The sequence below is a fragment of the Hippoglossus hippoglossus genome, chromosome 12 (genome assembly GCF_009819705.1).
Source record: "Hippoglossus hippoglossus isolate fHipHip1 chromosome 12, fHipHip1.pri, whole genome shotgun sequence".
In the NCBI taxonomy this organism is placed as follows: Eukaryota; Metazoa; Chordata; class Actinopteri; order Pleuronectiformes; family Pleuronectidae; genus Hippoglossus; species Hippoglossus hippoglossus.
Window position 1 is genome coordinate 14,111,945 of NC_047162.1, and position 26,016 is coordinate 14,137,960.

At 41.5% G+C, this 26,016-nt stretch overlaps 1 protein-coding gene across 1 annotated transcript; it reads right to left on the reverse strand.

The window, feature by feature from the left end:
* Window positions 1-82: 82 nt before the first annotated feature.
* On the reverse strand, window positions 83-23,101 carry atp2a2b (ATPase sarcoplasmic/endoplasmic reticulum Ca2+ transporting 2b). Its single transcript, XM_034603012.1, has 23 exons — window positions 22,407-23,101; window positions 22,066-22,083; window positions 21,875-21,957; window positions 18,896-19,000; window positions 16,573-16,711; window positions 10,215-10,295; window positions 9,319-9,404; window positions 8,618-8,773; window positions 8,350-8,491; window positions 7,922-8,088; window positions 5,259-5,347; window positions 5,003-5,105; window positions 4,776-4,907; window positions 4,563-4,682; window positions 4,223-4,441; window positions 3,986-4,109; window positions 3,619-3,830; window positions 3,260-3,480; window positions 2,966-3,168; window positions 2,652-2,737; window positions 2,407-2,540; window positions 1,969-2,086; window positions 83-1,833 (listed from the first exon to the last, which is right to left on the reverse strand). Exons 1-23 carry the CDS (start codon window positions 22,522-22,524, stop codon window positions 1,561-1,563), a joined length of 3,129 nt encoding a protein of 1,042 aa, XP_034458903.1. The 5' UTR covers window positions 22,525-23,101; the 3' UTR covers window positions 83-1,560.
* Between the last annotated feature and the right edge of the window lie 2,915 nt (window positions 23,102-26,016).

A 26,016-nucleotide genomic window follows, 5' to 3' on the forward strand; every position in this document is an offset into this window, starting at 1 on the left:
TAAGTCAAATACACACGTGATCCGTTTCTCTTTGTAAATTCCCCCGTCCCGTCATGTTGTGCCAAGAAAACTGAAGCATTCATATTTCTGAAATGATCTGTATTCAAGTATCATATGCACATACAAAAACACTGGAATGCGATTAATGTAGGAAACCATTCATTTGGCCTCATGAATAAAGACAGAAAACACTTTGATTCAAAGGGTTCAAGAGTGTATTTGTTTTTCCTTGAAGTAAAAAAACAACATTTTGTGTTCTTATTTGCATTCCAAGTTCATTTGGAGCACTTCTATTAGTTTTCTTAAGATTTTTTCAATATCATCGTCCTTTGAATCAAACGCCATGGAGATGGTTATTAACATACGACATCCCCATTCAGTTCTGTCTCCAAAGCAAAAAACAAATAAAGTTAATGAAGGTCAAAAAAAATAATAATAATCATCAATACAAACAATATATATCCTTAAAAGTGTTAGAGTGGAGGAAGATTGTGTTCTTTGTTTTCTGCACAAGCAAATCGGGGCACACCTCAGATGTTACGCTTTGAGCATTGAAGAAACAAGCATCCAGAGATGAGCGGGAAAAAAAATATTTTTGTCATATTGAGGTAGCTGTGCTCTGCCCAGTGCAGAAAAACTGGCTTACTTTCAAATTATAATAGTAAAAAACCATCCATGTAGTTAATTTACACTCTAACAATGGGAAAAGGAGGGGGACATATACAATTAAATTAGAAATGAGAAACCATATACAGTTCATGCTTGGTCACGGGACATGCGGCTTTTGATTTCCATGATTCGTTTTTTTTTTTCCTTTTCATTTAAGTGGAGCATTCGAACCCCCCCCCCCTCCCATCCTCATGTGTCGCACGCAGGTCGTCCTCTCTCAAAGAGTTCTCAGTTTATACTGAAGACACAATGGTAAACATTAGAAAATAAATCAAGGCGGTATGTCTAAGCCACGCTGGTCAAACAATTTACAAAGCCATTTAAAAAAAAAAAAAAGTTGCATAAAATAGTGTTCATTCTCTGTACAGATCAATGATTTTCTGGTATCTTAAATTTTCTTTTCATGAGGGAATCTTAGCAAGAACAATCTGCTGTTGTTACTGTAGTGACATAAGACATAAGATATTCCCCAAATCATTAAAAATATAAACCTCAAAAGGCAATATTGACAAAGAAAAAAAAATAAATGGCGACAGTTTATTTCCTTCATAACCAGCAACAAAGTCCACAGCTATAGGAGTGATGGTCTTCGGACACTCGCATTTAAAGCCTCGCCCGTTCAAAGATCCTATACCAACTCAAAACAGGTTACTTCTCAATGTTAACACCTTATATTATTTGTTACGTTTTATGTGTTAAAGTTGGTCCTTCTCTTATACACACGGCAGGCACGCACAAGAACACACTCAAGCTCTACAAACGCGCACACACACTAGCTATGCACATGTGGGAAAGGCAGAGAGGGAGGAGGGAGGAGGAAAGAGTGACGTGATGGTGGTAAGGAAGGGGAGGGGGAGGGGCGTGGAAAGGTCGAGGTTGTGCTCAAGTCAGTCAGGACCAGAACATGTCGGCCATGTTAGTGTCGGAGCTGTAGATCCAGAGGACTAAGGGGAGGGAGAAGGCCACGAAGGGCCAGGAGATTCCCTCCATGCATGCAGACAGCGAGCAGCCTTTGGAGCTGGCAGGCTTCTCCAGCTCTTTACCCGGCTCCAGGTAGTTCCTGGCGGCAAACTTGAGTATCTCGTCCAGTAGAATGACGGGCAAAGAGATCTTGAGCACCATCAGCCACTGTATCAGGTTCAGAGGGGTGATCTGGAAGATGATCTGGAAAGAAGAACGCAACACAAACTTTATCAAGCAAATATGAAGTGCAAAACGCTTAAGTTTACTTCCTTACAAAATCAAATAAATAAAACCTAACTACAATAATTTAAAATTTTAAAAAGAAATATTTCTCACTGGAAGAGGCTCCACATAGAGGATGAGGAAGTGAAGAGACATGGAGAGGCAAATGGCTCCCAGCAGCCACACGTTCTCCCAGGGAGGCATACGCAGCAGGGACTGGTTCTCTGACACACTGAGACACAAGGACAAATGCACATGTTTATTAAAAACTCACGCAAGAGACCTAACTCACCAGTACTGCAATGTTTGTTATCCATTATGGTTCGTGTGTGGAAGAGGAAATTAAGACCTAGATGTTTGAGCACACACTTGAAGTTAAACTAACAAAACATTAGTCAAAACATGCAGCATATAAAAGTGTAAAGATCTCAAGTTCAGCAGCTCACTCTATCTGGGATTTTGTATTTATTTCTGCTGTCTATAGAGAAAACCTGCTGAACATGGAACTTGGATCTGCTGAATTATGAGCTAAAAGATGCCTTGCTCACTAACCTGTTCAGGGCATTGCACATCTCAATGGTGACCAGCACAGACAGAGCCATGGTCATGGGGTAAGGGGACTCAAACACTTTACAGTCCAAACCCTGGAAGTCTGGATTCTCTGGACCACACTGAAGGAAGTGGCTCTGTAAGAAGTGAAAAAATGATTCAGTATTTTTTTGGGGGGGGCACACAGATCGAGCATTTCTTGTGTTCAAGTGTGTTGAATTAAAAAGTTGCTTGGTCGTAGTTCATACCAGCTGGTAGAAGGTAATCCTTGGTCCATCCTCAGCAGCAACAAACCACCAGGCGGCAGCACCAACAGTGGCAGCGCCCACATAACCTGGAGGAGGCAGAGCAAAAAGTTACACATGCACACAGCGACACCGACTGAAGACGGCAAGCTGTGATTACATGCGAGCGTTTTCGAGTGACTACCGACAATAATTCTACATTCATATCATGCTCTTTCACTTGTTGAGCCCACATAGTAATAAAATGGCGCCACATACAGCCAAAACACTATCAACAGTTTCCTTCTACAGTTAATGATCCATGTTTCCTTCCTTACATCCAATAGCTAGGTATCTGAAGAAGAGCCATCCGGAGATGAGCGGCTCGCGGGCGTTACGTGGGGATTTGCTCATGATGTCCAAGTCCGGTGGGTTGAAGCCCAGAGCGGTGGCAGGCAAACCGTCAGTCACCAGGTTGACCCAAAGCAGCTGAACGGGGATGAGAGCTTCAGGGAAGCCCAGAGCTGCGGTGAGGAAGATACTGCACACAGGAGAAGCACGGTGTGTGTCAGACGGCCTGAGTCATACAGAGGATGTATGCGAGTGTGTTGGTGCAAACTACTCATCCTTACCAGACAACTTCGCCCACATTCGAAGAGATGAGGTATCTGATGAACTGTTTCATGTTGTTGTAAATGGCTCGGCCTTCCTCCACTGCAGCAACAATGGTGGAAAAGTTGTCGTCGGCCAGCACCATCTCGGAGGCGGACTTGGCCACAGCTGTGCCGGAGCCCATGGCAATGCCGATCTCAGCCTTCTTCAGAGCAGGAGCGTCGTTTACACCATCACCGGTCTGAGGGGAGGGTGAAGAACCATCACCGTATGATTTTCAGCATTTTAGATCCTATAACTGTATTTATCTGTACCAGCAAAATGAAGGTTTGTGCTAGAGACAACCATCAAGGACTCAAAAGCTTCTCTCTTTTCTCACCATAGCTGTGATCTCATCGTAGGACTGCAGGTACTCCACAATCTTGGACTTATGTGAAGGCTCCACACGAGCAAAGCAGCGAGCCTTGATCACAGCTTCTCTCTGTGCAGTAGGGGACAGATCATCAAACTCCCTGCCGGTGTAAGCCATGCTGGAGACGTCATCCTCCTCACCGAAAATGCCAATACGTCTGCAGATAGCCACCGCCGTGCCTAAAGTATGAAGGAGAGGACAATATTTACTTCTTAAGGCTTCCTGGAAATGCACACATGTACTTAACTAGAGGATATTTGAGCAATTCTCTTTTGTGTAATGATAATGTGTTCTCTTAGGTGTTCTCTCTTATTCTCTGAGCACACTCCCTCACCCTTGTTGTCTCCAGTGATCATAATTACTCGGATGCCTGCGAGACGGCAGAGTCTAATCGAAGCTGCCACCTCGGCCCTGGGAGGATCCAGCATGCCCACGCAGCCGACAAACGTCAGATCAGTCTGGGTGATAAAAAAATAAAGAAATATAACTGCAGTTTAACAAAATCCCAACAGATAAGGAACCTGGAGGCCGAGTGTTTCCAGAGACTTTATCAATCATTCCAAGCTCTTACCTCATACTGAACAAAGCGGGTGGAGTCTTCTAACACCATTTCATCTTTGCTCATGGGGTTGTCTCGGGTGGCCAGAGCCAGACAGCGCAGGGTGTCTCTGCCAGTTCCATATTCCCTGATGACCGACATTAGCTTTTCCTTGATGCCAGGGGTCAGTGGCACCTTGTTGTTGCCAACACGGACGTGTGTGCACCTGTCAATCACACCCTCGGGTGCACCCTATGAACAGGGAAATGGAAATGAAAGAGTAAGTGAAACATTTCTGGTATAAAAATACTTTGTTGTGAGGTGTAGCAGGAATAATGTTCAAAAAACTCTTTACGTTGTGTCCATGTCTCACCTTAACAAACATCTTGCCAGCAGAGGAACGGGCTTTATTTGGAGTGCAGTACACAGACATAGACTTCCTGTCTCGGGAAAACTCCAAGGTAAACTCTTTCTTCATTAGCTGCTTGATCACCTAAAGTCACAGCAAAACACAACAGTGATTAGAACTCCTTCCTCCTATAATGAAAGAATGAGAGAGACTTGGAGGAACTGAAGGTTTACGTACAGAATTACAGGCGTTGGCTCTCTCAATCTTGGACAGGCCTTTGACGTCTGTGTCAAACACGTTCATCTTCTCGACCAGGCACGTGAGAGCCGTCTCCGTGGCCTCGCCGACCTTCTCAAACACACCTTTGGTCTGGAGAGGGACAGACGCACACAAATGGTTATTTAAAAAACAGAAACATGGAGGGTGCTGTTTCAGTTAACATGCAAAAACTATTCGCTGCCAACCTCGTTATAGTCCAGTGAGGAATCATTACAGAGAGCACAGATAGAGGCCAGCTCCACCAGGGAATCGTACTGGGAACATTTGGCTGGCTTGCCATCACGGAACCTAAAGAAAATACAGGTGTAGAAAGGATGTAGTGAGCCACAAATGCACAGTAATGTAGATACATTTTTTTTATTTGGCTTAGATTTGTCATTTCCTAATTTTAATTATGAAATGTTGATTTTAAAGCACACAAGGTCAAGACTGAATACTCACACTTCTCCATCTGGGGCGTATGTGGAGCCTGTGACTGTGAATTCGTTGAGGGAACAGTGCTCCCCCTCTGCTTTGTCGAGGGTAAACATCTAAAAATACAAAAGTTGAAAAGAAACTATTAGCACTTAACACATTATACATTCACTGTCTCTGTGTCTAAAGCCAATGGCTGAGAGACCCTGCATCCAGCAGGTGGCAGCAGCCTCCCATCCACGGGAAAGATTTGACAACATGAGAGGACCTGAACATAGAACAGGGTGAAGCAATGAAATGCTGAGCCAAAGCAGATATGTACTGTGGTGGAGGAGGGGGTCCATAAATGTCACCTTTACAGCAAAGCAGATGCAGAGTTCCTCATGAATACAAACTGTACTGAAGTGAATGACTGAGGCGGAAAAGGTTTGACCTTGATTATTCTAATATCTTGTGTGAGGGGACTAGTTATGTCACATTTTTTCGAATTTGAATAGGAAAACAACACAATAGGTGTTTTGATGTTATACCATTAATCGTTACATTCCTGCATGTGAAGCACCACATAAAAAAAAAATGGAGAGGGTCAGGAGAGAGATGCACAAGTGATGAAAATAGAAATATCTGAATAGAGCGATGAGCTTGCATTATGGCTGAACTCCCCTCAGGCACCAGCAAGACTTCAAAAAGCAGTGATGTCAATTGTGGTCTGACCCACAACACCAGGAGTCAGATACTGAATAGAAACATTCAGTCACTCTGTTTTAATCCGGTCTTGTTCAGACATGGAGAAAAATTGGATGTTACAGACGCATCAAGAACAAATTTCTGTCAGTGAGAAACAAACTCCAAAAAATAGCATCCAATGGTTTCCAAAAATTACTGAATATAATGTTCACGTTAAAAAACACTGCAGGATGAGCGAAGGCAGAGGGGACTGACAGCAGAGAGAGAGAGAGAGAGAGAGAGTCTTTAAATGCAAGGTCAGTTATGCAACTCTACTGCTGGTTCTGCTGCAAGTGACTAACTACTGCATACTGATCAGCATGCTGCCTGAACAAGAAGGGAGAGGAGAGCGGAATGAGGAGGGAAGCGAGGAGGAGGCGGAGGAGGAGGGAGACAGAAGACCAACGAGATAAACGGCTGAGGAAGATGTAGACATGGAGCTGGAGCGAGGAGGAGGGTAAACAAAATAAAACAGACAATTACAGGAACAAAAGGAACAGGGAGGCAACGCTAAAGGGGTAAATTATATACACTAAATAGTTAATTTAGTGAAGTAAATCATGCTCATGTGGGATGACAAAATAAATATATATATATATATATATATACACACACACACACACACACACACACACACACACACACACACACACACACACACACACACACACACACACACACACACACACACACACACACACACTGAGTACTTCTGATTATTTCATCTCTGCCTTTGTAAGAATAAATCCTGATTATCCTTTACTAGCTATTCGACGTCAGCAGCGCTCAGTGCTCAATAAATCCCTGCTGTCAGAAAAGGGCTGTGACGGCTGTTTTATTACTCAGAACAATTTACACATGAAAAGTTCTCATATGACTGGAAAGGAGTCAGGCTTTATTCTTTCCATGTATGTATGATACATTCCCTGTGCACTGCGAACTGTACAGGTTCCCTGAGGAGGATGTAAGGTGGCGTCAACACGATTTAGTGGCTAAAACAACTTAAATACAAATTACTGGGTTACAGACCAGAAACTGTTAGGAAACCTTCGGATTGAACTTAGCATGAGAGTTCCTACTAACGAGTGTGTCATGGTCGCATGCTCTGAAATCGCCTTTACGCTCTTTTCAGATAAAGTCCACGTCTAACGCAGCATAAATTGTAATGACACACAATTTACACAACTTCTGTTTGAATCCTCAGGCGTCATGCGTGAGTGAGATTGGGATCGTGATCACTGTTTGTTATTTTTTGTCTTTTTATCAATCATTTGTTTAATGACACAATTATCGTTAAATTTAGATCATATCAACCAGTTAATATGTTAGTCAGAAACTCTCAGCTGTTGTGGTGCAAGAAGACATTGAAGTTTCTTGGCTCTACTAGCTGCAGGCTAACATTTACACGGTTTACATGTTGTTAGATAAGCTAACCAATGTCTGCTTCATTTCATGTGGACTGAGCTGAAATTTGAAGGCTAATGAACCGACTTTAAATTACTGCTTTCCATAGCAACAGTGCCCTAAGTGGGTAAATAAAGGATTTCTGTCTAACAGTTAAATGCATAGAACCATTAACCTAGGCCACTAAACTGGACAAACCTTTTATTTTGAAACAGTAAGGTATAATTCACTTGTATCATTTATGAAGATCTGGCTGACATGTTTAGTCAAGACAAAATATATCTCATAATTTTGTTTATTATAACCTCTTTTTTATGGAAATTGTAATCTTAATTTGTTAAAACTGTCTATCTTTAAAATTTAAATCTAACACGAGATTTCTTACATACAGACCATAGTTGCTAAAGCTCGCAGGTTAGGATGGTTCATTCCAAAACCATTTAAAATGAAACAGTATTTTATTCTCTATATTGTGGTGTGTGGTGTATATATAGATTTATGATGACAATTCCCAAAACAAGAGGTTTCTGGTTTCTCTTTGTCTCAGCCAGTTTTCTTACCCTGCACACAGACATCTGATTGGTGGTCAGTGTGCCAGTCTTGTCAGAGCAGATGACAGATGTGCAGCCAAGGGTCTCCACAGAGGGCAAGCTGCGGACAATGGCGTTCTTCTTAGCCATGCGGCGTGTTCCCAACGCCAGGCATGTCGTGATGACAGCAGGCAGACCTGGAGAGAGACGACAACAAAAGAGGACGAGAGGAGAGTTAAGACATACAACAGAGGAGATTATGGATATAATACAGAGATGGTTCATTTTACTCAAGTGGTGAAACAACTATCCTTTGTCCCTCCAGCGTGAAATACAGAAAAATAAGATTTTCTAAACCATCTGTTCAGCAGTCTGAACAGAAGAATAATAATTGAGCCTCTCAGGGCAAACAGTGTGTCAAGGACATGGCTGCGTTTGTGTAGCTCTCCAGCTCTCACCCTCAGGGATCGCAGCAACCGCCAGAGCCACCGCGATCTTGAAGTAGTAGACAGCGCCGCGAATCCAAGAGCCTCCATGGACGGGATCATTGAAATGTCCAATATTGATGAGCCACACAGCAATGCAGATCAGGGTGATGACCTGAAAATCAACATTATACATTTGAACAAACAGATATTTCTGAGGTTGTTTTTATTAACATTGAAAGTACAAAAAGTCACAGAGTGAAATAACAGAGTGGGGGATTCATTTATCATCACTAATAACCTTGGATAGTTGCTGTCCGAATTCATCAAGCTTCTGCTGCAGCGGTGTGCGCTCCTGCTCCGTTGCTGCCATCTCATCTCGGATTTTGCCGATCTCCGTGTTGCCAGCTGTGGCCACCACCACGCCGACAGCCTTACCGGCTGCGATGTTGGTGCCCTGTGAAGCAGCGACAGAAGAAAACAAACCATGTTCATTGAGCCTCTTGAGATATGGGAGAAACTAGTTAAACAACATATCTGAGGAGATTCAACATGCAGCATGAATCAACAGGCAGTGAAAGTAAATACGTCACTTTCCTAATCAAATTTTTTTAGAAACAGACCATGGCAAAGTATTTGCCTGAATGCAAATCTATTTTGTGGTTGAAGGTGTTCAGCATGAAAATCGTTCAACAAATTAAATGACTAAGCAGCAGAGGACACTTTATCTGTTCAGACATGCACCATTTTGTATATTTCTTTATACAAGACAGAAAAAAGCAGGGATCGTAATAGATAATTATATGTTGTCCAATTTAATGTCATTCTAAAGTGGATGTGAGGCAGGATGGTGAGATGAATAACAAAGGAAGAGGAGGATGGCAAAACATTGCTCCCTTTATAGGTGTTGTCAGGCTGACAGAGGGTTTTCTTTTTACAAAAAAAAAAAAAAAACATAAAAAAATAACTGAGCAGCGGAAAACGGTCTCGTGAGTCACTCACAGAGAAGAGCATGTTCTTCTTGTCCTGGTTGACAGCACGTGGGTCGGGCACAGGGTCGGTGTGTTTGATCACAGACACGGACTCTCCTGCAGGAAGAAGAAACAAAACATGTGAGAGGAGCGAGCGTCGGGAAAGCACCTACGCAAGGAGAGCAAAGTGGTAGCTGCGATGCTTTGGTTGGTACTCTGGGCAGATATGCGTGGAAAAGGCTTTGCAGCTGACTGAACAGGCCTGACAATTATCAAATGCTGCACTGCCGGTGGCTTTCAAAACACCATATCTGATGCTGTGTTTCCACCGTGTGTGTTTGTGTAATTAACTGTGCAAGGCCTGTGCTGCTCTGATAGAGGAAGGCAGGGAGATTTTGACGGGCGGCATGGCCATGAATGGGGAATAGAAGAGGGGAAAAATAGCAGAAACTCTGAAAATATCCCATGGAATTTGCTTCCAATTAAGGCAGCAGAGCAGGACAAGAGTTTTAAGGACTTGATTCACATAAACCCCTTCTCTCGTGCATTAGACATCCTTCAGTGTTCCCTGACTATTTTCCATTTACCTCACTGGCAAATTATCCATCAATAGATTAATCTATTTTACATTTACTTTCATCTGCCTCTCTTTATTTGCTTAGGTGTTGACTGAGCAGCCATGACTGCAGGGTGTGATGAGATAATCTGCATGGAAAGGAAGTGGCAAAGTGCTTATTCTTGTGTGACTGAAGAGGCGAGTTGCTTCAGATGGAAGCCAAGAAACAGATTATACATGTCTTTAAAACTGAGCTATAAAAGGAAGAAGGAATAAAGACCGTATGATGATGGTGAGGTCACAGAGGGACAGAAACATGACCCGACAGAGGCTGACACAGACAAAAAGGCAGAATGTATAAATGGTTTTACCTGTAAGAATGGATTGGTCCACCCTCAGTGTGGTCGACTTGATAGAAGTCAGCCTGATGTCTGCAGGCACTTTATCACCAACTGTGGAGAGAAACAGAAATGCAAAGGAGACGACTAAGTACCTCTTAACAACTTAAAAGCATCTTTAAATGACAACTGATCATCAAGTGGGTGACACCTTGTGTAACTGGATTAAGTTAACTTTGAGATTGTACAAACAATTTTCAAAGCAATAAAAAAAAGGCAGAGTGTTGTGTAAATCTCCCACATGTAAAAAAAAAAGACACGTAAAATGAGAGTTCGGTTTAATGAAGAGAGAAAATACTTTAAGATGAAAGCAATAAACAAAAATCATCACACACAGACGCTTAGATCTAAGAAATTCAATCCACCGCTTTGTTTTTCCAGCTACGGCCTCTCGGGGGTAATAAAATAATCAAACTCAGGTTATTTGTTTGGGGAGACGCTGAGAGTGAGAGTCATGCATTCAAATATTGTTAATGTTCAACTCATCTCCTGCACAAATAGATTGCTGCTCATTTGTTCCCACTAACAAGAGGCTTTATCGATCCCTTGTAAAACAAACATAAATGTGGATAAACACCAGACTCCAAACAAGTGTTTCTTCTGCAGAAAACAGATTGAAGCACTGATGTTTAACAGCTTTGCTGAAAATAGGGGAATCAGACAATTAGACTCCTTTGTATGTCTTCGTGCACAGTTCAGGTCGGATGTGGAGAGATAGAAAGAGCTGATAATGAACCTTTCAGCTTTGTGGTTTGATTGAAGTTTAAAAGTCAAAAAAAAAACTCAAACCACTTTGTGCACATCTGCTTTCAAAATGTATTCATACTATCACCCGTGTGTAGCTGAGATATACAAGGAGACTAAATACAAACATTAAGTTTTGTATTTCTTAACATCCATGATGAGGAATCGAAAAAGCACGGGAGAAAATTGAAAAAGAAGACTGTGACGTACATTTAAGTCTTGTATGCTCCCTGTATAATACTCAACAATATTAGTTAGACAAGCTATGGGTCCCCATAGCACCCAAAATTGATGTGACATTTTAATGAAATTCGAAAGCACAATGGAAAATTCCGCTGTTGCACCAAAATGAAACATTACTTTCAGTTTACAGTAAGAGACATCATGCAGTCTGAAAGGCTGAAGGCAAAGGCAATATAAAGTGATGACCCAGAGGCTCTTAAGAGATCTCTCTGTGGACAGTGGTGACAGACATGTAAACCAACCCGAGGGCCTCTGCGGTGCCCTTCTGAGTGGAGAGGAAGAGAGGAGAGAATGGGAAGAGGGATTAGATGAGTCCCGCAAAAACACACATCCAAAAATGGGAAAACTATTTTGATCAGTTGCAAACGAGCTGCTGGATTTGGGGGAGGGGATGGGGATGATAAAAAAAACTTCTGTTTTAAGCGAGGAGAACCCACTTTACGTCATTTGTATTGAAATAGAAACAGAGTGATGTGTCCTTGTTTAAAGATTGTTCATTCATCCCTCCCATTCTCAGGAGTTTATGGCAGCTTTCAGCTATTAATACAGCCTGGACAGAGCAAATTCTACACAAGAAATGTGCAGCCGATAAAACTTAAGCCTCGCTGAATTGTTTCACATTTTGCTTGCACTATGAAAATGATTATCTTGTTACTGTAACATGTGGTAATGCGGAGTTCATGGTGAGTGACATTGCTTCTGAACTGTACTGACTTGTGCGACCAAATTTGGTCTTCGAGGTGAGAGAGGCTGTCAAACCCACTTCATCACCTGTCTGCCTTCAAACTACATGTCGCCTTTAACATACTGGAGAAAGTGGAGGAGAGGAGCAGGCAGAACATTGGGGGGGGGGCCACGAGTAACCTGCAGAGATCATAAAAGACTCAAAGCCTTGTGGGAAGGTTCCTCCAAAAAGTCCCTAATTAGAAAACCTTCCACTTGAAGTGATAGTGAAACACCTCCATATTTACTCCCCATCACGTGTACCGTGTACTGGGAACATGGTGTGGCAGACATTTTTATCATTAAGGCCATTAAAATAAACCTACTTCTTTTTGGAATTATAAACCTATTATGTTTCAAACACACGTTACAGATGTTCCAATACCAGCATCAAAAAACCCTCAGATACTGTCACAAATGCCTCTAATATACATACAGCTGCAATTGTTAATGTATGAAAATTACAGTTATCCTTTATTAATGTTGCCAAATATGCAGAAATAACCAATCAGTTATTTTGCAGGTTTCTGCAGACCCAGAATTTGCAGCTGTTCCAACTGAGAGTGACAGTATCCTTTCGTTTCATCTTACAAAACATGCTCTTTTTAGCTCCAACTTTCCTGGGAAACAGCAAACAGCCTCTGGGACCTTTCCTTCTCTCATGTGAACAAAAGGACTTTATCTGTGTTATCTGCTCCCTTGAGTGAAGAACAAATGTCAGTCTGCATACTCTTGAGTGATAACACCCCATCTGCTTGTAAAGACTCAGGCTGTCTTCAGACTCTATCCAGGATCTGCAGCCCCTCTTTTCTCCCTGTTATCCTATCCATGGACCAAACACCTACACAAACGTGACGGAGAGTGAAGTCTCAACTCAAGAATCTCAGGAAATGTGAACTGCAGATACAACTATCCCATGTAACACAGTCTAAGGTCAAGTCAACATCATAACATGGAGTGGAGCATTTTTAAATTAGAGATATGCTGACACAGCACCCAACTATTCATCATGGGGGGTCCAGTGAAAAGGACCTTAAGGGAGTTGTATATTTTCTCTCCCAGTGACTGAGCCTCGCTGATGTGTTAGCACGTAGGCTCGCAGCCTTCTGGGACCTTCCATGAGGTCCTAAAGCCCTCGAGAGACTCCTCTTATGAATGGAAAAATCCCAAGACCAAACCTTTACAGGCACCAACATACTGTATGCCATGAGAGGACGAAAGTGAAACAGACAGGCAGCAAGCGACAGACAGAGACAAATAGCAGACTATCGTACCTTCTTAAACCTAAGAGGAACTCTGGCCATGTGGCCGTCTGGAGGACAAATTATTTATGGGACTGAATGTGTACCCTTTCTAAATGTTACATCCTGTCTCTCTGCCCAACCCCTAAACCAAGAACAGGACAGACCCACAACCCAGGAACAAAAGAGCTGGTTAGTCACTAATGTGATGAACATCTAGGTTTAAATTCAACTAGCAAGAGTTAATCAAACGGGAGAGAAAGCAAGTGGGGAAAGAAAATGATCTTTATTCCTTTTGCACAGGACATTCCTGCTACAGGGGTCAAGGGCATCACTTTGGCAGCTAAGAACCTCTAGCTCAAAAAGCCACTGCAGGCTGAAACAAAAGCAAACTAAAGGGGGATTGTCAGACGTGTCTTAGAGTGCCGGCCAAAAATAGACCCAGTAGATTCACAAAGTGAATATTTTAATGAAATGTCACAATAGACAGGATGTGGAACTGAGTCATTGTGATGTGGGTAACGCAACCAAGAAGATAAAGTCATTACTGTAGAGAAAAATGACAAACCCTCCCTCTAAAATGGGCTGAAGTGTCAAAATCTGTGGCAGTAAAAAGCACCTGGAAGTTAACATTTTCGATTCAGCCGACTGTGATGGGACCCGTCAAGCTACTGCATGACCAGTCAAGGAAACCCGTCTGACATTCAATGACCGTAGGTGGACTTCAGTTCAGGAGACTTAATAGTGATGTAACGTACAAAAGTTACAAATACATAACCTACACTAACAGAGCATGGGTAAATTCTGTTTAGGTCAATTTAAATTCAACATTATGTTTAATTTCCTCTCCCCTCACACTATTAATTAACTTGACAGTCAACTGGACTTGGACTTTTGCTAAAATAAGAAGAATTAGAATGCACCAAATTGACATGCATCCTAAAAAGCATTGTAAAGACTGTGCTTGATGGCCATTTGCTAAAGGTAGACACTCAAAACTCTGCCACTCTGCCACAAAAGGAAGCAGGTGTGTCATTTAATGCTTTGGCCCCAAAGATAGACACAGACTGCGGTATCAATGATACCAAATTTATATTGCAGCAAAACCAACTGTTTTCAGCCCAAACACTCAAATGTGACACGCAAGCAAATACAGCAAAGTAAACATGTCGCAGAGGAAAATCTTTATAAGCTTTTAAGACAAGAGAGTGCATGTCTTCTGGGTATAACTTGTGTTTTTTTTTTTTAGATCTGACTTAGTGTTCCACTAACCACTTAACCACTACTCAGATGGAGTAGCCCTGCTGGTGACAGCAAATTATCAGAGCTCTAGATCTAAAAGTACTCCCAGGATATAAACCATATGCCTGGTCTGACAAGACACTTTGCAGCCTGGCATTACACACATGCATCATGAGGCTGCACACGGCAACTCAGTGGTTTCCCGGTTGGTTTCCCTGCCACGGCTAACACAAACACATGCGCACATGGTTTTTTTGTAAAAGTAAATGTAGCTAAGCAAGCTCATTACACTTTGAGACAGATCCATACTGTGCAACTTAAATCTGTTAATCAGCTCCATCCCCATTACTTATGTGACCGCAGAGGCCCATCTATCTTTTTTTTTTACTGCAGACAGTAAATCAGATGCTACAACTGTGTATATAATGCAGATGGGTTAGTTTGATTCAGATGCTGTCCAACTAAAACATTTAAGTTGGCACACAATTACCCACGTGCCTCTGAATAGGGCATAATAGTTGCTGGAACAGAGACAGCCGTTCTGAATGTCAAGTGCAGCAGTCAGTGCTGAGATGTCGTTCTGCCAGAGAGGAACAAGAGGTGTAAGCAACAGTGGTTTGTTGTTCACCGACATCAGCAAACTAAAGCATTAAAAGCTCACAGGATTGTTGGGTACTGTATTTCATAATCAGATTCCATTTCCAATTCTTGTCCAACCGTGGTTCAGATTATTGTTAAATTTGAGTATGAAAATGCAGACTACAAAAATTGTACTTACTTTGAATATTGTCCGTTCAAAACTAATTGATAATGAGGCTTTTGGTAAAAAGATGTCCGTGGGTTCGCACGTTCATTGCTCAGTGTTTTACATTAGTTTTTTCTTGAGCTGAAAGTGTGAACATTAGTCTCTGCAGTGTTACAACAAGCTGCAGACAGTGCTTTGTCATGTTCGACAGGCTTCCTCAATTATCTTTTTTGTACAGTATTTTTTTATGCTTAACTAAACTTAAGCACTAGCACTTATTTGCCATATTGTAAACATTACATACAACCACTGATGTCTTTGTAATTTGTGATGCAGACTAAAGAACAGAAGGCCATTGTTTTAGAGTGGCTGAGTGACCTCACTGAGGATGTCTTGTGTCAACATATAAATGTACAATATCTCTTTGTCATGACTTAGTCCTTCACTTGAGTTCTCAAAATAGGAGCCACTGCGAGAATTAACATCAGCGTGTTACAGCGTTGTGGGGCTGCTCCCCAAAAGTCCAGGGTTGGGCTCGAATCATCAGTTCAGTCCCTCCAGGCGACAAAGACCCATCAAGTGGAGCAGTCTTTTCTGGGTTCCCAGAGGGAGCTGCAGAGTGAGTGTAACGGGCACAGGTAGCTGTGGACCTGAACTCTGGATGAATCTTTGGTCGCTGGCTTTTGTTTCACATCTTGTGTCAAAAAAATACTGTTGCACATTTCCGATCCATTGATGGTCTCGGAACATGCATTCCATGGAGAGAGAACTTGGCTTGTTTACTAAATTTTTTGAAAATCGCTGTGACTCTTTTCCACCATTGTTTAATTTATGACAAAGAAAGTGGAGAGCTATGTAATTAAGAGAAACAGAGAAAGAATGAATGAAAGACAACCAATCAAAGAGAGAAAAGAGGCCAAGTGAGACAGACTGAGCAAGAAAACAAGAGAATTGAGGAGCAGTGACGCAAAAGCCATAAACACATGTGGCCCAGTCCAAGTTGAGGTTAGCCAAGAAATGTTCAGGAACAGACTGGACCTCTGCTCTTGTATTGCATAACTGCTTTTCTTTCCCGGTGCAACAATTATTCGGAAATTGTCATGGGAGATGAATAGGATGAGAGATCAGCTGTGTGTGTGTTTAGACTGCATGAAGCGTACGTCACAACACTGTTGATGATGTTTACAGAACTGTTATGCAGCTCTTTCAGTCACCGATGGCATCTGCGTGTTGAATAACATCAACTCATGAGGCAGAAAACATTCATCCCAGACTTCTCCAATTATTTTTTGTTGTCGTCTTGCCATCATAACTTACAAGCAAGTTAAAACATTCTGAGTATTAGAATTCATCCCATCTGAGGAGTGCAAGTAGAATATTTTTTCAGTCTTACCTGCCACCTCCACGATGTCCCCAGGCACTATGTCCCGGGCCTTGATTCTCTGGACACTCTTCCTGTCCTGGCGGTACACCTTCCCCATCTCGGGCTCATACTCCTTGAGCGCTTCAATGGCATTTTCTGCATTTCGCTCCTGAACAGTAGAAATAGGATTAAAAGGTTAAAAATGAGTTCTTTCCATACAAACACAAACTATAATATAAGACAGGGGCAAGATGAAAAGAAAGATCAAAACAACTGTGTCCTCAGATACCCAGTTACAGCCAAGTTAATAAGAGCTGACTTAGCCTAATCTTTACATAAGCAAAAGGACAAATAATCTCTGTGCACATCACGACACGGTTTAGAATAGACGAGGGAGAAATATGTAAACATTGTGTTATTTTATAAAAGGCTCATCAACCACAATCACTGATGGCTCAGAACGAACTTTTTCAAAACAAGCCACAACAGCAAATCCGGCAAAGATGCATTGGATTTACCCTTACATCTGACTTTTCTTTAAATTACAGGAGAAATATTTAAGTATTTCTGTTTAAAATATTAAAAAGTTAAAGGTAATCATCAAAACTCGAAAATTACTTATAATCGTGTTCCTCTACATGCCGTGGTTCATCTCCTACAGTTTCCGTTGCTATCTGATTGGGTCGACTGGGTGTGACTTCATCTTTGTCAATGTATTAATAGAACAGTCACTCATATTGCAAAGGATCAGAGGAGTTCATTTCCCTATTTCCCATGATATAGGTATGCTGCCCCCTATTTGTCTGCAGTATAAATTCAATAGTTTTTCTTACACATGGACCCTTTAATCACAGGTATAAGCCAAACATTTTTTCTCTTGTTTCTCCAAATTTTCCCTGACTGACTGATTTGTCTCAGATTGGACAGGTTTAGTGGCAGCTCAGAGGGTGGGAGGCAGGCAGGCTGCAGGCAGGCTGCAGGCAGGCTGCACTCATCCGGACATGACAAGACAGAGAACACAAGCCCCGGACATGATGGGCTTTTGTAGGAGATAGCATCGGGTGACACAAAGCCATTAAAATGGCTGCCAGTAAAGGTGAGGGTTTACAGGGTTAAAGGAGGCTGGAGAAGGCATGACAAACTATAGTGTTCAATTCAAAGGAAGGCTATTCTAAATTCAAAACAGGTAGGGCCAAGTCAACAGCAGTTACCTCCTCCACTTGTACATCATATGGGCTTTGTTTGCATAAACAAAGGCAAACAATCATTTGCTTGACAACTCGCCATTGACGAGCAGCATTTTCCGTAATTTACAAGACAAGAGATGCAGCAGATACATTGAACCTACAAGATCTCATCTTTGAAAGTAAGGGTGTAATTTAAAATCAGGGTGATTGCTCTTCAATTGGTATATTGGAGGATTAATCCCAGGAGACATTGCACAAGCAGAGATGTACTTTTGACCTCTGACAAATGTAATAAAAAAACGGCCTTAATGGGCGCTTATAGACCCCAGCCTATGTTAAAGTGTGAAACAAGGGATGTATTTTGCACATATAAAAAACTGATTATATATCAAACACCAGATACTAAAAAGAAAGGTATCAGGTAATTGATATAAAGCTGCATTTATGAGATCACAAAATTACATTTATTAACAAGACATTTGAAAAACCTTATGAGGATCAACTCTAACAATAAGGAATTAGTGCAGAAAGCTATGTTGACAACCATGAATCATGTCAAACAGGACCATGTCAATCACAGTGTTGTTGGGCCATTTTAATTCGATTGGCATGGGTACCGGTCTAAAGAAAAGAAAAGATAATTCGTTCTTCTGTGTGCCTGAATTCACAACTGTTGCCGCCTTTGCTTCCTGACTATAATTAAGGAGCATGTTGACAAATCAATACTGTTTCTCAAAGGAACTGACACTGTAAATCCCCGGGGAAAGCTTGGACTCAGCAGGCACAAATGAACACAGAGGCAGAGATAGAGTTCCTTGCTGGAGATATTTCGCTCTGGCAGCCCAAATGTTGCCCAGATCAGTTAAAGGGTAAATGCTACAGTTTCTCTGAAAGGGTAGGTTAATGAATGAGGATCTAGTGAGGAGGAAGTGGGGCAACCTGGGTTTCATGTGTGTTTACCGAAAGGAGCCAATGGGATGTGTGCTTTATCCTTGGCCTGAATGGGACACTTAAATTTTGAATGTCTGTCTTTCGTGATAAAAATTTAAGTAAAGACATTTCGTTCACCCCTTCAGTAAGAGGCTGATAACCTTTGTGCATTCCCAAATATCACCATGGAAGAAAACGACTGCACAGATGCTTTATAAAATGCAAAGTGTTTTTACCTGCCAGACTCCCACAATAGCATTTGCTATGAGAATAAGTAGGATAACGAAAGGCTCCACAAACGCTGTAATGGTTTCCTCTCCCTCTTCAAACCAGGCCAGCACCTAAAAGACAGAAAATAAATGTACAGTTAAATTCAAAACAAATAACTGCTTATACTGAGATACAGGGAGCACTGAAGTACCAACCTGAGGTAACTGCATGCATGAAACTAACTAATACACTTGTAGAATGACTACATGAAGAGGTCTTTGCTGAAAACAACATTATTCAGTTGTGTCACATCATTATTGTTGCATTTCTCCAGGGGACAAAGCTTGCTTCAGCGACGACGGGAGCGCGATAGAACTCTGATTTCTTAAGTAAGGGAAACGTTCACACGCTTTGAAAAGTGAATTGTGGAGCTTGATTTCCACGGAATATGAATTTCTAGCTACTTAATACAACAGATATTTCTTAAATCGCCACAGCATGCAGCAGATAACATCCGTCCACTGTGGGCCACCACTGTACGTCATCCACATGAATGGAACAAAGAGGAGGTAGAAAGGTCAAAGCTATTTTGAACTAATTGTGCATTTAGTGATGTGGGAGAACTAGATTTCAAAGTATACTTTTCCCCAGCCTTGTCTGACACTATATCTCAGCCTTCTCATACAAACAATAACTCAAAATTAGTGAAAGTATATTCACTTCTGTAGGATTCTATGTCCTATCATAATGACCAAAGTTCTTAGAATACAATGCAAATACAGTATAATAAAAGTGCCAGAATGTAATAGGTTGAAAAGACATTTAGCAGTGAAGATAGAATAGTCACGTTCACAATAACATAAGCTTCAGGTGGCTCCAAGTCATTACCATTCACTTGATGGGTAATATCATGTTTGTTTTGGTACGATAATGCCATTTTTCTCCACGTGGCTTTACCACTCACATTGCTAAAATGTGAAGTTGTGCCAGAACCTCACTTTGACTTTTACACATTTGGCATAATGATTTTAAGCATCTAACAATCATTTAATAATTCATAATAAATATCAAGTAAGCCTCTGCCAGTAATACAGAAACTAGGCCCCAGTGTGCTGAAAAAAAATCATGTCAGAGAGACCGATAATGTAATAACCACTTTGTCCTCTTTTAGAATCTGTGCCAAGAGTTAATTGTGTCATATGAAATGCCACCCCACCCCCACCCACTACTCCAACCTATTTAAGAATGGCCAACTTAATGTCAAAATCAATTCAAGCAAACTAAATCATTGGCGTTGTACACATTAAGTTCCTGAGCAACTGAATGTTAAGTCTAAATAAATGTTTGTCTCTGCCTTTGTACTTGAAATAAATGTCAATGCACAAGCTTGTGTGATTGAGAGCGTGCTGCTCACTACAGCCTTTGATTTATACGCTTTGCAATCATAGCTTGATGTCGTCGCCATGCCTTGAGAATGGAAAAACAGGGCCACGGGATTGTGAACCTGACACTGTCACATAAACTACACTGACGATAGCCACTTACTACAAATTATGACTGTTCATTTGTGGAATTGTCATGCTGTTCACAATAACAACATGAACCCTGCCTGTCACACTAGTATTGAGATTTCTTTTAATGGAATTTTAGTTAGCAAATGAACACCGGGATATTCAACCACCAGAGAGACAAACTACTCGGGTGTCTGTAACTTTCACTCTTTAACAGCCAAACACACATGCTCATGTTAAAGTAACATGTTAAAGTGACATAATTATCTGTTTCAAAATGAACAACATGTCAGCGTTTCTTTTTAACTTGGGACGACTTTACTATTGACATGTTGACATAATCTCCATGAAACAAGAGGCTCAAAGTAGCTGCAATCGTTTGAGATTTGTTAGCAGAGCCAGAGTGTATCTGCACTCTGACAAAGTAAATTAAGACAAAAAATTCTGAAAAAGATGATCTGGGTTGTGTCCCCGGACAGATTCTGGGAACCTTTCTCCTCCACTTTGTACAGCGTTCCTGCAAAGCTGTGGTCTGCACTGACTCAATCAGAAAAGTACTATATACACTCTGTAAGCTGACAGTGCTGTGCGGAGAGAAAATAAAAATCACACCCACTGGACTGATCAGTGTAACGGTGAAAAGAAAGATGGTGGTGGTGGAGAGAGACAATGTACAACTGGCAGAAGGCCACGTTTCTTCTTCTTTTAATCCCACTCCACACTGAATATTCTATTTTGAAAGATATAAAACAGGCTCATCTATTTAAGATCTCAGAGTGAATCACCCTCTCACTACTGCAGCACTAAAACACTGCTCCTACACTCAACTTATCTTGAGCGTTGAACACTTATATGAGCGTCACAACCTGCCCACAGACCTCAACTACTTATCTTGATTAATAAAACAAGTACATCACAAGTAGACAAGTGCACAAATTAAATACAAGCTGTTTAATTAATTTGGCTAAAACTAGCACTCACCCTAATAGGGGTGGGACAAAATACTGACATGGCATTGTTTATTCATCATGACTCATGAATTTATCAATATCCTAGTGCCAAAGATCGAGATCTATCTATATAGTTTAGACTTATGTCAGTTTATGGTCATTTTACATTAGAATGACGGCACGTGTAGAGATTGACAAGTAACAGTGTGTTTAAGACTAAAAAGACGACAAGATGAGACTAAATGCATATTTTTGTACATTGTTCCAACTCAGTTTGTGTCAAAGTGTGAACCGTACACCAAATTGCTGTGATTAAACACACAAAACCCGCAATTTGTATTCTATACAAATATAAGACAGATATATTTGTGTATCGTTATGTTGTCTTGGAGAATATAGATTTTTGGGGATTATATTGTTCTCGTGGGCCACGTTTTCCACATCTTATTGTGAGTTAACCTGCACCCCCCCCCCCCCAATCCCTACATGTCAGCTGAATTAACACTGAGCAAACCACTTGTTCCCAAACGTGCATTATACTTACAAAAGATATGCAGGCAGCGAGTAAAAGGATCCTGACAAGCAAGTCTTCAAATTGTTCAATCACCAGCTCCCACAGAGATTTACCTGAAAGAGTTTCATTCACAGATAAAGTACAAGTGAGTCATTGACAAATGCATGAATGAAAACAGGTGACTCCTTGCATATATTTATATATAAATATTATGCACTCACCCTCCTCAGCTGGCAGCTCTGCAGATCATCCCCCCATTCGGATCCACGGGCGAAAGAAAGAAAGAAAGATGGACACGCAGTTAATCAAAAGTTAAAACACTGTGACGCTGCAGCGGTGGAGGATCACACGTGTGAGATATAAAGAAAAGATGGTGCGTCAGGGTACGAGTCAGGACACGATTTCGACACCCACATCGTGACGCGATCAACCGCTTCTCCTCGGGATCCGTGGCCCGTGCATGCAGGACACCGGTGTGTGTGTGTGGGGGGGGGGATAGAGAACAGCTAGGCTACTTGTTTTCGAACAACCCCCATGGCTGTTACCCCAGCTTCTTCCTTACCGTTCGGTCCGAACCGCTCCCGCTGCTTCTTCACTTGCTCGGAGCTCAGGCCGGTGCTCTCGTTCACGTTGAAGAAGCTGTAAACTTCCTCCACCGTCTTCGTGTGCGTGTTGTCCATGACGAACGGCCGCTGGCGGACACACCGCTTCGCTTCGCCCTGCTGCTCCCGACCCTCAACCTGTCGCGGTTCTCTCCCGTGTTTTCGCTGTCGCCCGCGTGGGTTTTTTAAATAACGTGGAAAATAGCAGGAAGTAGTAGTCTAGCGAGGTGGTGGGTTCGCCCCCCGCGGCTGCTGCTCTTGTTCTGCTGTTGCCGGCTTCAGCTCGGCGTGCAGGTGCCCGGCGAGAGTGGACGAGCGAGCGGCTCCTGAGCTAACGGTGGCTAACAGGCTAACGCTAGCTAACCGCTGGGCTCCGCTGGCTGCGCTTGAATTCACCGGCTGAGCTGAGCTGCTTTCACCGCCTGGCTCATAGCAACACCTCGGTCTCCGCTGGTTGTTTCAACGACTTCCTCTGCGCTTTCTAAGCGGCGACACTTCGGGCAGTTTCGGTCCAGCTCGACGGGTTTTAAAACATGTGGCGGAGTCGCAGTTCGATTCCCGTTCGCCCGTTCCGCCTGTGTGTGCGTGTGTGTTGCAGGATCTCCAGCGTCCTCCTCGGCAGCAATCGCGCGTGTCCGCTGCAGATCTCGCGTGCGTCGAATGCGGTGTTCGGTGTCCGCATGTGGAACCAGCTGATTGGTCGGACATACCGGAAGTATCTCTATCTCTCTCTCTCTCTCTCTCTCTCTCTCTCTCTCTCTCTCTCTCTCTCTCTCTCTCTCTCTCTCTCTCTCTCTCTCTCTCTCTCTCGTGTGTGTGCGCGTGGTGCCATTCATTTATATGTCCCATTTACAAAAATGTAAATGTGTTATATATATATATATATATATTTCTATCATCACAGCAAGAATAATGTAGCCTACAATTAAACCAATTATATATTTTAAAAGAGCATTTAATGTCAAATGAGATGAATAATATACAGAATTAAAAATATAAATTGAATGTAAAACAATACAAATAATAACGATACACACGTAACTTTAATATTTTGTATTATGTATGTATTTCGTGTATGTAACTTCATATGCACGTATAACACTCTTACACACATACAAACATACATATACACACACACAAATATCCATACATAGATACACACATGCATACACACGCACGCACATTGGAGATAAAGTCTAAAAACAGAATATTGTTTTTCTTTTGTCCACTGACATTGGACGACCCTTAGACGTATCTGTTGTCGCTGTATAAAGAAGTTCAAACAGTCTCCAGCGGTTACAACAGTCACATGCTGCTTCATTAGCCACTTAGTCATCTAATCATGTCATATATAACAATTCATCCGTCCAGAGGGACCAAAGCAGTTCTTTTACTTTAATATGTTGGCTACATTTTGCTGTACTTTAACTTAAGTAGGACTTTATTGTTATGGAGTATTTTTACATTGTGTATTTGTAGTTGTACTCAAGTAACGGATCTGAATACTTCTTCTTCCATTATTACACATGTAGCCCATGTGCTCAGCAACAGAAGAAGGAATATGCTTAAATTACTATAATTCACCACAAATCATCACAAGAAAACTGTATAACTAAGACAAACACTTTATGGGCTTCTTATTTTTTCTATTTTGTTTTATACAATTTAAGATGTATGTTAATAAATCCCAACTTCCCCCCACTTCCAGCCAAAGGCTTGTACCCATTGCTTTTTTTGTCTTTGTCAATGTTATCCGAAGTGTCTGTGAAAAACACCATTCTCTGTTGGACTGACAGAGCAACCTTGCCTGTGTTATAACACAGTCAACCTTATCATCTGCAGTCTGGCCTTTTTCTCCATCCTTTTTGCACCATGATATCACTACAGTTTCAAGAAAATATGAAATGGGAGAATGATTGTAATCTAGGGAGCAAAAAGAATCTTTTAAGCCGTTCAAATGAAATTCCCCAGACAATGAGATATCTTCCGTGTGAGATGAGCTGCAGCCCACACTATCTGCTGTCTATCTGAACGACAAGCTATTTTCAGACACTGTGACTAATGTGTGCTGCCACAGTCAGACTCCTGTTCATTGACAAGGACAATTTCTCCTACAACTACGCAGAATGGCTTAAAATTAGAACAGAAAAGTGCCGTGAATGAGAGCCAGCATATAGCAGGTTGTATAGCAAGTATTAATTTCATACACTACACTGTAACTATATTTGTATTTCACTAGGATCTAAGGTCCAAATTTTTCCTTAAACTTCTGTAATATCAGTTGTTATACTGAATTTTAATAAGCACCATATATGTGGTAGGAAAGGATCTTGTCATTAAAACAAAACTTTCATAATGTAAGAAGTCGTTTTTCTTCCCGCACCTGAACTCTACAAATATGAACTTAGATGTTTGTTCTAATAATGTTAAATTTCAACCCTTCAGAGTCCTGAGCTGTTTTTGACAATTTAGATTTTCACGAGACGGTTATTTTTTGACCATAGTATATCAACGTATTTGACCTGAAAACTCACATGACACATCATGTGACTGGATCACACTGGTGTGACCGTCGAATCCTGAGCGTTAAGTCGTGCAAATGCATTTTTGGAAGCACATGATCCAAATTATAGCAATCTGAAAATATCTATAGGACATTTTCCTGTCGATGAAAATATAAAGTTTCTATTGGTCGTGTTCTGACTTCAACCAAAATAGACGGACTGATTCATTCTGATTGATTCTGTAGAACTGCACCGTTTAAGAGCGAAATGGATGCAAAGGCAGTGATATTCTCTCTTTGCAGTATAATTCATATGCTGCATATTTCATACATTATTTGCTCATAAAAGTTCCATTGACTTGTAAAGCATGTGGTGTTTTTCTGTTGCATAACTCCGCCAGCAGGGTAACATCTTCTGTAGCAATGAGGACAGCTTTTAATTCATTATTTCTCTGTTATATGTGGAGGCAGGAAACAGCGATTTTCTGTCCAATCTGACCAAGCTTCTCCTGTCCCTGAGTTTGTGTGAGCTCAGACTGCAGCAGCCAGCTCTATGTGGGAGTATACAAGCTGAGTGTGAGCTTTGCAGGAAGGTATAACTCTGTTTTTGAAAAGCTTAATAGGTCCTTATGCGGCCGCATCACTCTCTTTAGAGACTGCAGTCAGATGCTCGGTCTTCATTTGTTTCTGTCAGACTTAAAGAGCAGACGACAGAGAGCTTGATTACAATGCTGGCTGTGTTTATCTCGGACTCCGGGGCAGGAATTACTGCTTGTTCACAAAAGACCCCAGTTATCATATCATTAAAAGGTTGTCTTGGTCATCACAAAATACGTAAATAAATGTTTATTTCCGAAAATGAAAATAGTAGTTTTTTATTCACCACGTTACGGGACTTTCCCCTTTTCCTTGGGGCCTGTTTCAGGACATCTGAAGGGAATAATATAATATTCACGTGCAAACTGAAAAACATTAATAGCTTTTATCTAACACTTAGCCATGTCCCTATTTGCTACCATCAAAGTAGAGTTTGTTTCTCATTCAGAATCACCAGCATCTTATAAGAT